The sequence below is a fragment of the Cebus imitator genome, unplaced genomic scaffold (genome assembly GCF_001604975.1).
Source record: "Cebus imitator isolate Cc_AM_T3 unplaced genomic scaffold, Cebus_imitator-1.0 Scaffold38, whole genome shotgun sequence".
In the NCBI taxonomy this organism is placed as follows: Eukaryota; Metazoa; Chordata; class Mammalia; order Primates; family Cebidae; genus Cebus; species Cebus imitator.
In genome coordinates, this window is record NW_016107353.1 from 5,078,260 (window position 1) to 5,091,989 (window position 13,730).

The following is a 13,730-nucleotide window of genomic DNA, read 5'->3' on the forward strand; positions in this document are numbered from 1 at the left end:
CTCAATAGCAGAAGTGGCTGCTGTTCCTAAATTTCCTAAGTGAACTTACACTGTTTTTTCAAACTGGGGGATGAATCCACTAATAGGTTTTGAAATGAGTTTGGTGGATTTCTAATAGGAATTTCTAATAAGAATAGGAGAGCCTAGCCTAGGATAGCGTAACACAACATAGCACAGAAGACAAACATTGTAGATCACTAAGGGTGAGTACTATTTTGTGAAAGTTTCAAGATCTAGAAAGAGAAACAAGCGAGTGTAGTGGGTTGCGTGGTCAAAAGAGTGGGGAAGCCACCGCACCCAGAGGCGAGTCAGCCAAAGAGGGGTTCCGAGCTCCCCGCCCACCTCGTGCCGGGCCGCCCCTCTCGCCTGTCTCACCCGCTCCGGCGCCGCATCCGCCCCCAGAACGCCTGCAGGTGTGCGCGGAAAACCAGCACATGTGCGCGACACTATTTAAGGGCCCGCCTCTCCTGGCCCGCAGCTGCATGCTGCTCCAGCCCTGCCCTCCCGGAGCTGCCAGACTCTCGTGGGTCTTGGAAAGCATCCCGCCGCGGGGGGCTGCGGCCGTGGCATGGGCGCCGCGGGCCTGCTCTGGGTTTTCTTGGCTTTCGTCGCACCGGGGGTCCTCGGTGAGCTGGGAGAGGGAGCACGGAGGTGGGGACACGTCCCGGGCAGGGACGGCTTCTGTGCCGCGATGCAAAGCGGGGGCCAAAAGCGAGACGGTGGAGGCAGCGCTCGACGCTTGTCCGCCTCTCGCCAGCTTTGAGGGACCCCTGCACTTAGACCCCTGCAATTAGACCCTGGTCCTGATTGTCCCCACTGGCTCCTCCGGGAGCGGGGACCTCCGGCACTGGAGGCTGCGCCACAGAGGGGCGCTGTCTGGTCGGCCTGGTGCGGCGGGCGCGTGCTGGTGCTCGCGGTCTCCGGGATTCTGCAGGTGCGCACCGCGCTGGCTGAAGGTCTGCGGGCGCCGCCGCTCGCCACCGGAAACCTACCCACTGCATGGGGCACCAGATCCCCGCGTGAGGCTGTTTCTGTGCCTCCGAACTGCGCTCCTGCCCCGAAAAAGCGGCAGAGCTTCGACTCCCTTCCCTAAATAAGAGAGTAAGACCTGGTTCCCAAGCATGGGTCTCAGATTTTCTGAACTCTGATGTGATACTGGTAAAGAGATCTTAAACGTTAACCATCTGTAGTTATTTTTATAAGTTGAGGCGTGGATTAAAATTGTTGTTTTCTTCTTGTTATTAACCTTCTTTAATAGTGTGGGCGTCCACAAAGGCCTCATTCGGCGTTTATTGTACCTTATTTTCCTCCAGATTGGCTTGATTTTAAAGAAATATAATTTGTTAAGATTAGAGTTTCTTGGCTACAGGATGGGTCTAAGTTTCTATATCTCCAGGGTACAGTGCATTCCTAGTTTATAAGATGTTCACTGCATGCAGACCTCAGTAACTGGGTGACTTTTGGCAAGTCATTTAGCTACCTGATCTTCAGTTTCTTCATCTGTAAAATGAAACTAGTAATAAACTGGCCTTCCACCTCACTGAGCTGCCCTGGGTACAGATGAAACTAAGCAAAGAAAGCTAGATGTTAGTCATTACTACTAAATACCAGTAATAAGCCTTCTGTATAGACTTGTCTTTATGGAGCCAGCATTTAAGCTAACAAGCTGGGTGTCCACTTGTTTTTATGGACACCTAGCTTGTTAAGGTGTCTGGAATTATTGCACCTTTCGGTTTATTACAACTTACTGTTTGCTTTCCTGGCATTTTACTGTCTCCTGACCTTTAAACCTTTATCAAAACCTTTATCTTCAAATCGCTTTGCTTTTTCTACATATTAACTCCCTTTGAATGAATGCACATTCACTTTTTCTAAGAGCAGAGTGCAGTCCCTGACTTCTCACATATTTCTAAATTTCAGAGAGGATATTATCAACTGAATATCAAATTCTTCACCAGCCCTGCCAACTCAATCATCTAGGTCACTTAACTGGAGACCTGTGAAAAACCAGGTCTACCTATCTGCCAACCTTCCAAGCTACTGTGCTTCCACTGTTTGTCCATTTATCATTCTTGTTCCAGTATTCCCATCCTAAGCATTATAATTACTTGTGTAACAACCTCATCTCTTTTAAGAGATTTTGGTTCTTATGATTGGAAAGGTTAAAGGGTGACCTATAGATCACTTTCCAATTATGAAAACAAAACTTTAAGAAATATATATTTTTTCATTACTTTAGCCCCTTGTTCAAAAATCTAAAAGGCCTCCAGTGGAAGAAAATCTAATCTATTCAGCCTTCCTAACCCTTTGGAAGGGGATCTCACTGAAGTTCGCACCCCCTAATTTCTCCTGCTCCCTGTCATGTATGCACTGCTCATTGTCTTCCCCACCTGTCTCCCATGGCGCATGTCTTGCCCACTCCCCCTGCTGACTTTTACTGCTGCTGTGTGCTCGCCACAGATCATCTCTTGGCTTTTGGCCAGTTCCTGCACTTGAGTGCGCTTAAGAAACGATTACAGTACCTTTATAAAATGTAGGTTCCTGGTTCCATGTCCCGTTCCAAAGCTTCATAGGTTTGGAGTTAGCACAGGAAAGCTGAGGTTTAACAATCACTCTAGAAGATTCTGCAGCAAATATCTATAGGGCACACTGCTATAAGCAAAGTCAATGGGAAGCAAATTTCCTTTTTAGTGTTTTCCCATCTTTTCCTTTTGTCTATTTGCATAAACAGATTCAAGTTTCCTACACTTCTAGATTTTACCCAAGCCTTCACTGGCCACCTAACTTTTTCCTGTGCTGAGAAAACAAAACCATGAAACAGGAATGCTCTCATTTTCTAATCAGCTACAAACCTACCAACTTACAAACTTACTTCCCTCTGGGATCAGATCCTGTTCTCCACTGCAGAAAACCTGCTGAGGCCTTCTCATCACATTAGAATAAAATCCATGCCCCTTAGTCTCCGATCTGAGGCCTTCTCCCTCTCCCTGAAATTCTGTACACCCTGCTCACTCTCTCTGCTCCAGCCACACTGGCCTTCTCTTTATTCTTTGAGCACAGTTGCACTAGGTATTCTCTCTTTTCAAATGCTCTTCCTACAAATTATTGCCTAGCTCCTTGCCTTGCCTAGCTCCTTCTTGACATTCAAGGCTCAGCCCCCTGTTGTGCTTCTCTGACTCTTGTCTGAAATATTCGCCTCCCAGGTCCCTCTCCAATACAAAATCGTGTTCTACTTTCCACAGATGACCTCTCACCATCTGAAACCTTCTTGCTTATTTATTTACCTGTTTGTTTGTTGTTTGTTCCCTCACTAGAATACAAGTTCTATGAGTGCAAGACCTTAATCTGTCTTATTTCCTGATTTGAGTTCCTATCAATATCCTGTAACTTGGAATTCAATAATTATGAATTGAAATATTGGTATGTTTCCTCCTATAACAATGAAAGAAATATCCTTTCTGCTGACAAATTCAGTTCTTCTTCCTGTTTTCATGATCATGTTCCATCCCCTCTTACCTTTGCAAGGACTTTACTTCTGCAGATATCTCCTGCTTTGTATCATCCATGTGCCTCTTTTTAAACAATCATCACCACTAGCATTTAAGTATGCCACAGGAAATCCTTTATGAACCTTCTTACAGCCCACTGGAACTCCATTTTCCTGTCCCTCTTCTTGTCCTTCTCAGCAAAATTTCTCCTTGACTGCTTGCTCAGATTTCCTTATCTCCTTCTCCACTTCAGACAGGTTTCTTCCCTACCAGTCTCCTGAAGCTGCTTCTTGAAACGTCACTACTTACCCTTATGCTGATAAATCCAATGGTCATTTTTCTATCTTATTCTTTCTCAGTCTTTCAGCAAGAGCTAACTACTTCCTTTCTCTTGAAACTGTTTTCATTCTCATCTTCCAAACCAGGACAGTCTTACCTGTTTTTTCCATACTTCTTTGGTGATGTTTAGTCTTTTTTGTTCTATCTCTAAATATTAGAGTGTGTTGGAGCTCAACCCTAAGCCTCTTCTGTCTTTCTTCATTTCTTCTTCCTAAAATACCTCATCTCATCTTTTAAAAATATATATACTTTAAGTTCTGGGGTACGTGTGCAGAATGTGCTCATTTGTTACAGAGGTATACACATACCATGGTGGTTTGCTGCATCCATCGCCCCATCGTCTGCATTAGGTATTACTCCTAATGCTATCCTATCCCCTTACCCCCTCTTTTCCCTCCCTTAGTCCCCTCCCACCAACAGGTCCTGGTGTGTGATGTTCCCCTCCCTGTGTCCATGTGTTCTCATTGTTCAGCACCCATTTATGATGAGAACATGCAATGTTTGGTTTTTTGTTCTTGTATCAGTTTGCTGAGAATGATGGTTTCCAGTTTCATCCATGTCCCTGCAAAGGACATGAACTCATTCTTTTTTAACCTCATCTCATTTTATCCCATGACTTTGAATATTATTTATATGTTGATGACTCATATTTATTATCTATAGTTCTAGCCTCTCTCCTGAGCTGCAGACTTGTACATCCAACTGCATACTTGGCATCTTCATGTGGATGCCTAGGGGGTATATTAGATATACCAAGTCTGAATGGAAATGATTCTGAACACAACTCCCCACCCCAAGGCCACAACACACACACACACACACACACACACACGCACACACACACGCACACACACATTCCTTTTTCAGGCTTTCCATCCTCAGTACAAGGTAATTCCATCAATTGTGTAGCTCAAGTCAGAAGTCTAGAAGTCATGAATCCTCCCGTTTCCTCAGCCCCACAAGTAAAACAACAAAAAGTCTTACCAATTCTAAATATATATTTCTAAATATATCCACTTGCCGATTTCTAAAATATATCCACTGCTCACTCCTTTGGTCCTCATTTTTTTTTTTTTTTTTGGCCATAAACTGCCCTTTGCTTCTCAAAGTAGCAGTTTGACCCACTCTCCACCCAATTGCCAGACTATTCTTTTAAAAAAGTAAATCAGGCCATGTGATTCTCCTGCTTGAATTCTCTCTCAATGACTTCCACTCAGGATAATTTACACACATCTGTGGCCTAAGAAGTCCTGCATGATCCCTCCTACTGAGTGTTCTGACTTGATCATGTGCCACTCTGCTTTGCTCATTGCGTCCCAGCCACATTTGCCTTCTGTCTGTCCCTGGAGCATACCAAATCCATTTCTCCTGTTAGGCCTCTGCCTAAAATACCTGTACCCAGCAATTTGCCTGGCTGCTTCCTTCTTCCTGCTTGTCCTTCAGTCACAACTTAAATGTTGCCTTTCACAGGCCTTCCTTAACCATCATAACTGAAGTTGTATGCCACCCTGTCCCATCTCCTTCCAGTGCATTACACTGTGACATATCACTCTATTTCCTGTTCAGCACCTTTTTATTTATTTCCGGGTATGTATTTACAGTCTGTCTCTTTCTGTTGTATTATAAATTCTATGAGGGTGGGAACCTTGTCTCCAATTATCACAGATACATCTCCTCTACTTAGGACTGTACCTTGGTTAATATGCCTATTGTTAAACTATATAACAAACAGAAAGACTCTCTAAAAGAAAAAGGTATTTGTTTGGGAATAGAACATTGCAATGGGAATATGTGTGAGATCCTGACTGTGTGTATATTCAAGGAAGTAAAAGAAGACAAAGGTTTTTAAAGGAAAAATATAAGGATTGTATAATTGTTTTAGAATAATTATCCTTGGCTACAAAGAACAATAACAAGAGTGATGCCAGTTTGAGGTTATATAGGCAGATGCTAGAAGGATGTTCTTGTAGGGTTGCAGTGGCCTTTGTGCACAGTTGTGGTTTTTTTAGCCTTTTATGTTAGTTTGGGTTAACAGGCATACAAGCATGAGAACGCTGTTTCCATAACCTTCCCTGGCTTTATTTTTCAAGGTGTGTATTTTTGTTCTGTTTTTTTTTTTTACATTAATGACTCTATTTTGATTCTGACAACTTTCGCACCATCATTCAAAACTTGCTTATCACATAGCCAGGAAACCCAGTATTAAGGTATTTGATTCTATGAATTATCATTTTCAATACTGATTTCCCCTCCTGCCTGCTTTCTGACTAAAATTTCAGTTTTATTTTTATTATCCTATGTGTTTGTTCTTCATTCACTTCAAATGGATTTCCAAGCCATTCCAGGTAAAGTCCCTGGGCCCAAGTAATTAAATATATCCCTGTTGTTTGAACTCAGAAACTGGTAATTTTTAACATGGTTTGCCGGATGTGTGTCTGAATGTCAAGTCACCATCTTCCATTTTTCATCCAGTCGTGATCTCCTCTGATTTTTACTCCTGGTTGCAGAAAGATGTGAAGAGGGTACAGTGACCCTCAAGAAAATTCATAGTTTTTGATGGCCCATGGATTAACCTTCCCTTTTCTGATATGGAAGAGAAATTCTGACTTGTGGCCTGGGATTTTGGCTTTCATTACTAATGAGAATTAATGTCCCCAAAGGAAGACAGCCCTTAAATGGAAATGAGATTTTCCCATTTTTTCTCATCCAGAAAGTGTGATCCTTATCTCCTTTCACTGTAGAAAGTTAGACTGTGAAGCATACTTCTGCTTTTGCTGTTTCCAGATCTTCATTCCATCTTGGTCCATATCATTGCTACTGATTAACTCTTGTAAATTTAAATTAGTCTTCCAGCTTGTGGAGGATAATTTGATGTTGTCCTTATTTACATTTGATAATTACAAATTAAGCCACTTGACTAGAGTCACTAATATAAGCAGTATCAGGATCATGAAGTTTGTCTTCATTGAGGTCAAACCTTGATATTCCTTATAGAATCTTGCTATTTTGCACAGAGTAAGCCCTTGGAGACTTTTGTAGTTTTAATGGAGAAAACTAACTGAGGAAATAAATTGAAGGGTACCTATAGTTATATCTGGGTCCCAACAATGATGCCTATTCTTAGAACCAGTCTTTGTGACTTCTCCAGTAGCATTGTGGGGTCATAGGTAAGGCCTGGCTGTATCTTGGGAGCTCTGTGTGTGACCTTGTGTCAATTGCTCCATGTTTATGCTTTGACTTTCACCTGTACCTGATATTGAGAAAGACGACCTGTTTGAGAAAGAAGGAGATCTATAGATTTGATATTTAAATATACTGCTATTCTAGGAGCGCCTCACAGCTGGGCACTTTTTTTTGACTGGACTACCATCTGATCTGGAAGAAGAGTTAACTTCTTCTGCTTATCAGTTTAGGGAGTTGAAACTTGAGCTCATTCTCATACCTAGAAAAATGACTTTTCCAGGTATATCCCTAAGCATATCATTGCTATAGTTTCTTACCTCTCTCCTAGAATAATTTCTGTTCCATTATTAAGAATAATATTGTTATTTTAAGTCACAGGAAACTGTCTTGAAATGACTGTATCCCTTTATCTAGTTCCCATCAGAAAGTATTTACTAAGTTCTCTTTGGGGGCATATTACTCTACTAGACTAACAGAATAAAATAAGAATAATAAACATAGTTTCCTCTCTCTAGGCATTAAAGGTTTAATAGCTAAGATCGTTATGTAAATTTATTAAAGTAATTTTACAGGATCATATATGTACTGAGGTTTTACAAGATCTCTTGTATACTTTAGTTTCTTATGCTATCCTGGGAAAGTTTTTGTTCAAAGATTTTTTTACTTTTTTTGTTTCACAAACTCACCAAATGGTGTACATTAGTTGCGTGCAGTTGTTGTGCAGTTGTTTTGCGTACAAATAATACCTCAATGAATCTGGGAAAAATATTAATACCCATTCCCCCAATAACCTCAATAAAAAAAAAAATCAAAACGTGTACTCATCCTTCAAGGCCCTTGCACATGCCTTTCCTGATTTTCCCAGACTCTGACCTCACTGTGAAAAAACAAGCAAACAAACTAAAACCACGAATGTTTACTTGTAAAGGGGAAGGAGATGGAACAATTCTGAGGTTTTCTGAAATTTTATGAGAAATTATTTTCTCCCTCTGTTCCACTGAAGTATACTCTAAAAATTCTCTGAATCTCTGAGCTTATTTCTCTGTATATGCATCCATACTGCAATGATATACGTTCTTCATTCCACAAAATAGTGCCCCATTTTCTACTTGCATTCTAAAGATCAGAGGTTTCAGGATAATTGGTAACAAGACAGAAGCAGAGGAGAGGTTTTAGCCTCTCTTGGTTTTGATGTTCCTGTGGCCTTTGTCTCTAGGTCAGGGTAAGTTTCTGCCTTTTGCTAAGCCTAAAATTCAGAGTAACCAGTCTTAAGTTTGCTGTTGGGATGTCTTGTGAATAAAATGCTTTATTGGGTATATGAAGAGGCATTCTTTATCACCTCCCTAGAGATCTTCAAGTGGTCAGATGCTCAGCGGTTCTGTAAACATGAGCAATCCTGTAATAGAGCTATCTTTGGGTCTGTCGCTGCATCTGGATGAGATAACCTATTATGTTTAGCATAAAAGACCAGTAAATTTGCATGTTATTGCAAGTGTAGGGGACTCCTGGTTGCTCCATGCTTCCTTTTACTCCTGGGGCACTGGGAATGAGGGTTAAGTCATAATACCTGATTGAACCTATTTATCCTGTGATATTTATGACTTTGATTGATGGTCTCCATGCTGTATCAGGGAGAGGTTAAGAGTACAAGGAATCTTAACTTTACCTCATCCTCATCCCATTCAATTAAAAAAATAATTTTGAGTAACTACTAGATATGAAGCTCTAGACCAGACATTGGGGCTTGGGAGTGACATAAAAATTAATCTGATAGTCTTTGCCTTTGATAAACTCCTGCACTAGTAATAAAGACTGACTCTTAAATATATACTGTACTATAATGTAGTTCTCTTATTTATGATGTGCTATGAGGTCATAGAGAAATCAATCATAAATGCTACCTAGACGAATTAGAGAACTATAGGTGTTTGGAGCAGAGGCTTTTGGGGCATTGGCAAAAGCATAAATGTACAAGAACATGATGTCTTTGGAAAAAATCGTTGGAGTATGAGGAATGGTAATTAATTAAATGGATTGGAGCTTACTTGTAAAATATCCGTGCATTTTTGCATATAAAAATGGCAAGCAATAGTAAGTTCTTCAATGTGAGGAGTGGGATGACAACATTTGTGCTTTAGAATGATTTGTGCAGCAGTATAGAAGATGTACCAACTCAAGGGAGAACAATTAGAAAGGTAAATTATGTCACTCGATGCAGTGAGAGACTACTGCAGTGACAAAATAGTTGGTTTGTAGAGAGATTTCTGGAATCTGGTCACTAAACTTTGGTAACTAATTGAATGAAGAGCAGAGAGTAGAAAATGAATTACAAAAAAGGAATGGTCACTGTGAGGTTTTTTAAGGCAGAAGACTTGGTAGATGATACCATCAATTAACAGAATATATATAAAAATGGAAAATGAAGATTATAAGTTATAATTGACCACAAATAAAGTTGGCATCCACATGCAGAAATACAGACTATGTGCATTAAACAAATAGTGTTGACTGATCCTTTGGAAAATTTTGTAAATGTAAAGATTTCTTTGAGTAATCATAAGCAGGCCTGTCAGCAAGTCCAGTCAGGCTGGGATTTAATACAAAATACAAAAAATCTCCAAAAAGTCTCCTGAATCCCAGCCCCAAATTCTGTTCGTTTTAGTTTACTTTTGTAGGTAAATCATATATGAATCGTAGAGCACTCCTTCAGGACTCTGTGATGACACTCATGGTGTTGCATTTGGGCCAACAATTACATATTCTTGTAATAAAGAGTGAGTTGGCAGGAGACATCTCCAGGGTACATGGATACTAGAACAGCAGTTCCAACCAGAAACCATTACTCTTCCAAAAGAGATCTGAGTAATTGCTACCTACTTTTTAAAATAAATAAACAATCAGGAATCACTTCCCTGATCCATTCCAGAAACACTGCTTCAAGATTATCAGCTAGAGAGCACCCTTAGAAGATAAAAAAGTTTTGGCGACTCTCTTCCAATTTTAAATCTCCAGTGCTATTGACCAGGAGGCTGAATTTCATTTGGCGCTTTTTTTTTTTTTTTTTTTTTTTTTTTTTTTTTTTTTTTTTTTTTTTTTTTTTTTTTTTTTTTTTTTNTTGCCCAGGCTGAAGTGCAGTGAGGCAATCTTGGCTCACTGTAACTTCTGCCTCCCAGGTTCAAGCGATTCTCCTGCCTCAGCCTCCCGAGTAGCTGGGACTACAAGCATGTGCCACCACTCTCGGCTAATTTTTTGTATTTTTGGTAGAGATGGGGTTTCACTGTGTTGGCCAGGATGGTCTTGATCTCCTGACCTCCTGATCCACCCGCCTCAGCTTCCCAAAGTGCTGGGTTACAGGCGTGAGCCACCGTACCCAGCCCATTTGGCTTTAAATTGTATGAGTCCTTAATCTACCACCCCTACTTGTCATAAATGATATTCTGTTCTTTGCTAGTCTTTCAATAAAGAACTAAGATTTTCTGCAATGTAAGTCTAGCTGGGAAATGATCACTCATCTCTTTTTTTAAATTTTTATTTTACGTTCTGGGGTACACGTGCGGGATGTGCAGGTTTCTTACATAAGTAAACGTATACCATGGGATCTCTCATCTCTTTGTCTTTAGATATCCACTCCTTGGTGGCTCATCTGCTACATGTATTATCTCAGACAAAATTGTAGTGACATGGCTTTCTACAAATGTAAAGTAAAATAATCTCTTTATTTCACCTTATTTAATTCCTCTTGTCCCCTTCCAGAGGGAAATTGGGCATCTGCACATCAAAGTGAGTACCCAGGAGGGTTACACTTGCTTTGAGTAGCTGTAGGCACACAGCTATGACTTACCCATCTTCCTCGTGGCCCCCAATCCTACCATAGTTTCCTTTGGTTGCTGTCCTTTGATTGTAAGTTATTTCATAGCGAATGAATGCTTATAATCTAAAACATTCCAGATTACTCACTTACGACTTTATTCTATGCAAAAAGTAAGCCATCCTAGGTGCCTTTTATAACAATTTATCTGTGGTCTGGGTGGGGACTGGTGACCAGCTCATAGCTTTTCAGTTTTTATCAGCTAGTTCCATATATCTTTCAACCTTGCTACTTCCTATTTAGAATCATCTTTGAGATTAGGATACAGAATTTCAACAAAATGGGTAAATTATAGGCTGATTTGCAGTTTGGGTTCATAAGAATGAACACAAAATTCTCAGAAAGTATAATATTCTCTCTTTCCCCACCTGCTCCTCAAAAAGCTATTTCTTGTAAGTCACTCCCAGCCATCCCCAATGAAACTTTGACAACAGCAGCAGAGAGGGTTTGCTATGAAATCATCAGTGCCATATTGGATATAATAGGGAAAAGCTGTCTGACCTCTTGGGTCAGAAGTCAATGCATTGTACCAGCAAAGATAATCAAGTTGGCATCTGGAGCAAGTCTCCCCTTCAGTGTATCACCCTTACTTGAATGCCCAATTACAGAAGTTGAAAATGGAGTTGTGGAATCTGGGTTATGCTAACTTTTTGAAAATGATTCAGTGATATTTAAGTGTAAGCTTGTTCTACCATGACAGGCAGCAACATAATATGGTGTCAACTAAACAGCAAACAGAATCCTCTACTGCCAAAGTGCTTTAGGGGTGAGTTAGGTTGAAACTTCAGGATCTAGAAATAAAACGAGGTTTTTTTGGGAAACATATATATGGTACCTATGGGGAGAGCAGAAGGAAGATAGTATATGTGGTTGAGTTTTCTAGTTAAAGAGGTTTTTTTATTGTTGTTTGGTTGGTTTTTGTTTTTGTTTTTTCAAGATAGAATCTCGCTCAGTTGCCCAGGCTGGAGTGTAACGATGTGATCTCAGCTCACTGCAATCTCCACCTCCCAGGTTCAGGGGATTCTCCTGTCTCAGCCTCCAGAGTAGCTGGGATTACAGGCACCTGCCATCATGCCTGGCTAATTTTTGTATTTTTGTAGAGATGGGGTTTCACCATGTTGGCCAGTCTGGTCTTGACCTCCTGACCTCAGGTGATCCACCCACCTCCGCCTCTCAAAGTGCTGGGATTGCAGATGTGAGCCACCACACCTGTTCTAGTTAAAGAGTTTAAAAGTAAACTTTGAAAGTAATATATAAATGTTGCAGATGTAGAATTTTTTAAATGTATTTTTGGGCAGTGCTAGATCTGTGTTAATGTAGGAGAAATTAAAAGATACCTTTTTAAAAAGTAGATAGCACCAAAGTGAATGATTAGAGATTTTTTCCAATATATATATATGGCTAGATTTTATTTAAATGAAGATATATCTATCTATCTATATATATAGATACATATGTGACTAGATTTTATTTAAACATATATATATATTTATATATGACTAGATTTTATTTAAATGAAGATAAGATGAACTCTTAATTCCATTGGCTGAACTCTCAATCCCATTGACCACACCAATGGGGGGAAATTGGCTGAGATCAGAATTTCATTCAAAATACTGTAGATGGGCACATGTCTCAGGACTTCCTGAGGCTGTGTCACAGGCACAAAATTAAAAATTAAAAAAATATTGTAGACATTATACATTTTCATACTGAAAAAATGAACCCTATATGAAAGAAGGCCAATAGTCAGGTTGAGTCTGCACCCTCCATTCTCCCCTTCTCCTTTACTTCACTGAGAAGTGTCTGACTCTACAAACCTGGCAACATTAGAAGCTTTGTCCCCAAAGCTCAGAAACCTCATCAGCCTTGTTTTTGGAGCAGGAAGGAAGAGGTAGATTTTGGTGGTGAAATTGTGTTGCGGAAGTTTGGTTTCACTGACTACAATATTGGTGAGAGAATGGCTCAGACCCTTTGAATTGAATGAAATGGAAAATGATGAGTGGGGTAATGTTTCCTGGCATAAATCAAGATAAAGAAAACAGAGAGTTGCGAAGCTCATCATTTCTGAAAAAAAGAATGCATTTCAGCTCTGCTCTATCTCACCCAAAGGACTCTGCCTTACATTTAAGAGAGCTTATGTAAACACCTTCATCCCACACCTACTAACCCCAAGCTGGTGGTGGAGAAGACTGCCCTTCTTTTATAAAAAGCATTAGAAAGAGATTCTCTATGCAACAGAGAAGAATGCTCTTAATTTAGAAATAAAAGGCTCTCTGGTCTTATTTTCTCAGGGAGTCTGCCTTCTCCTCATATCTACCATGATAATTATAACAAAAAAGATAAGGAAGTGACCTACAGATGTAAGCCTGGCTACACTCTCATTGGAACTAACACTGTGCAGTGTATGTCCTTGGAAACCTGGGGGCAGGTGGCACCAAAATGTGCAGGTGTCCAAAGCTCTACTCCATTTAAAGAAAACTCAACTGTTCCTTGCTTGTCTCTCTTTTCCGGGTGAAATCATGGGATGCCATTCCAAACCAACTTCTCAATGGTTACGTAGCTCATTCTCCTAATCTTTAACATGGGGCAGAGGTTTCCTTTGTTGAAGGGTGAGTGTGAGGTGATGGGGCCTGAACTGAGACCTAGAACCCATAAACACTGCAAAGTGTGATCTCTAAAGACAGTTATTTTTTTCTCTTTTTCTCTCTTGTTCTTTACCCTTTATGACTAAAATCTGTCATTAACCAAGCCCTCTTCCTTGTCTGCAAATGTATGTATTATGCATGGCTAGCCAAAGCTGGGAATTGTCCTTTCCGCAGTTGAAAGAGCAAAGCTTTGGATTAGAAGTT

The 13,730-nt window shown here is 40.4% G+C and overlaps 1 protein-coding gene across 2 annotated transcripts in view; it reads left to right on the forward strand.

Annotated features, from left to right (window-relative positions):
• The first annotated feature begins 382 nt into the window (after positions 1-382).
• CR2 (complement C3d receptor 2) overlaps positions 383-13,730 on the forward strand; it is a 36,229-nt gene continuing 22,881 nt past the window's right edge. For both annotated transcript variants that reach the window (XM_017525517.1, XM_017525518.2), the window contains exon 1: positions 383-626. In XM_017525517.1, the coding sequence (XP_017381006.1) occupies positions 569-626 (58 nt within the window). In that variant the 5' untranslated portion in view covers positions 383-568. The remainder of the gene's footprint in view (positions 627-13,730) is intronic.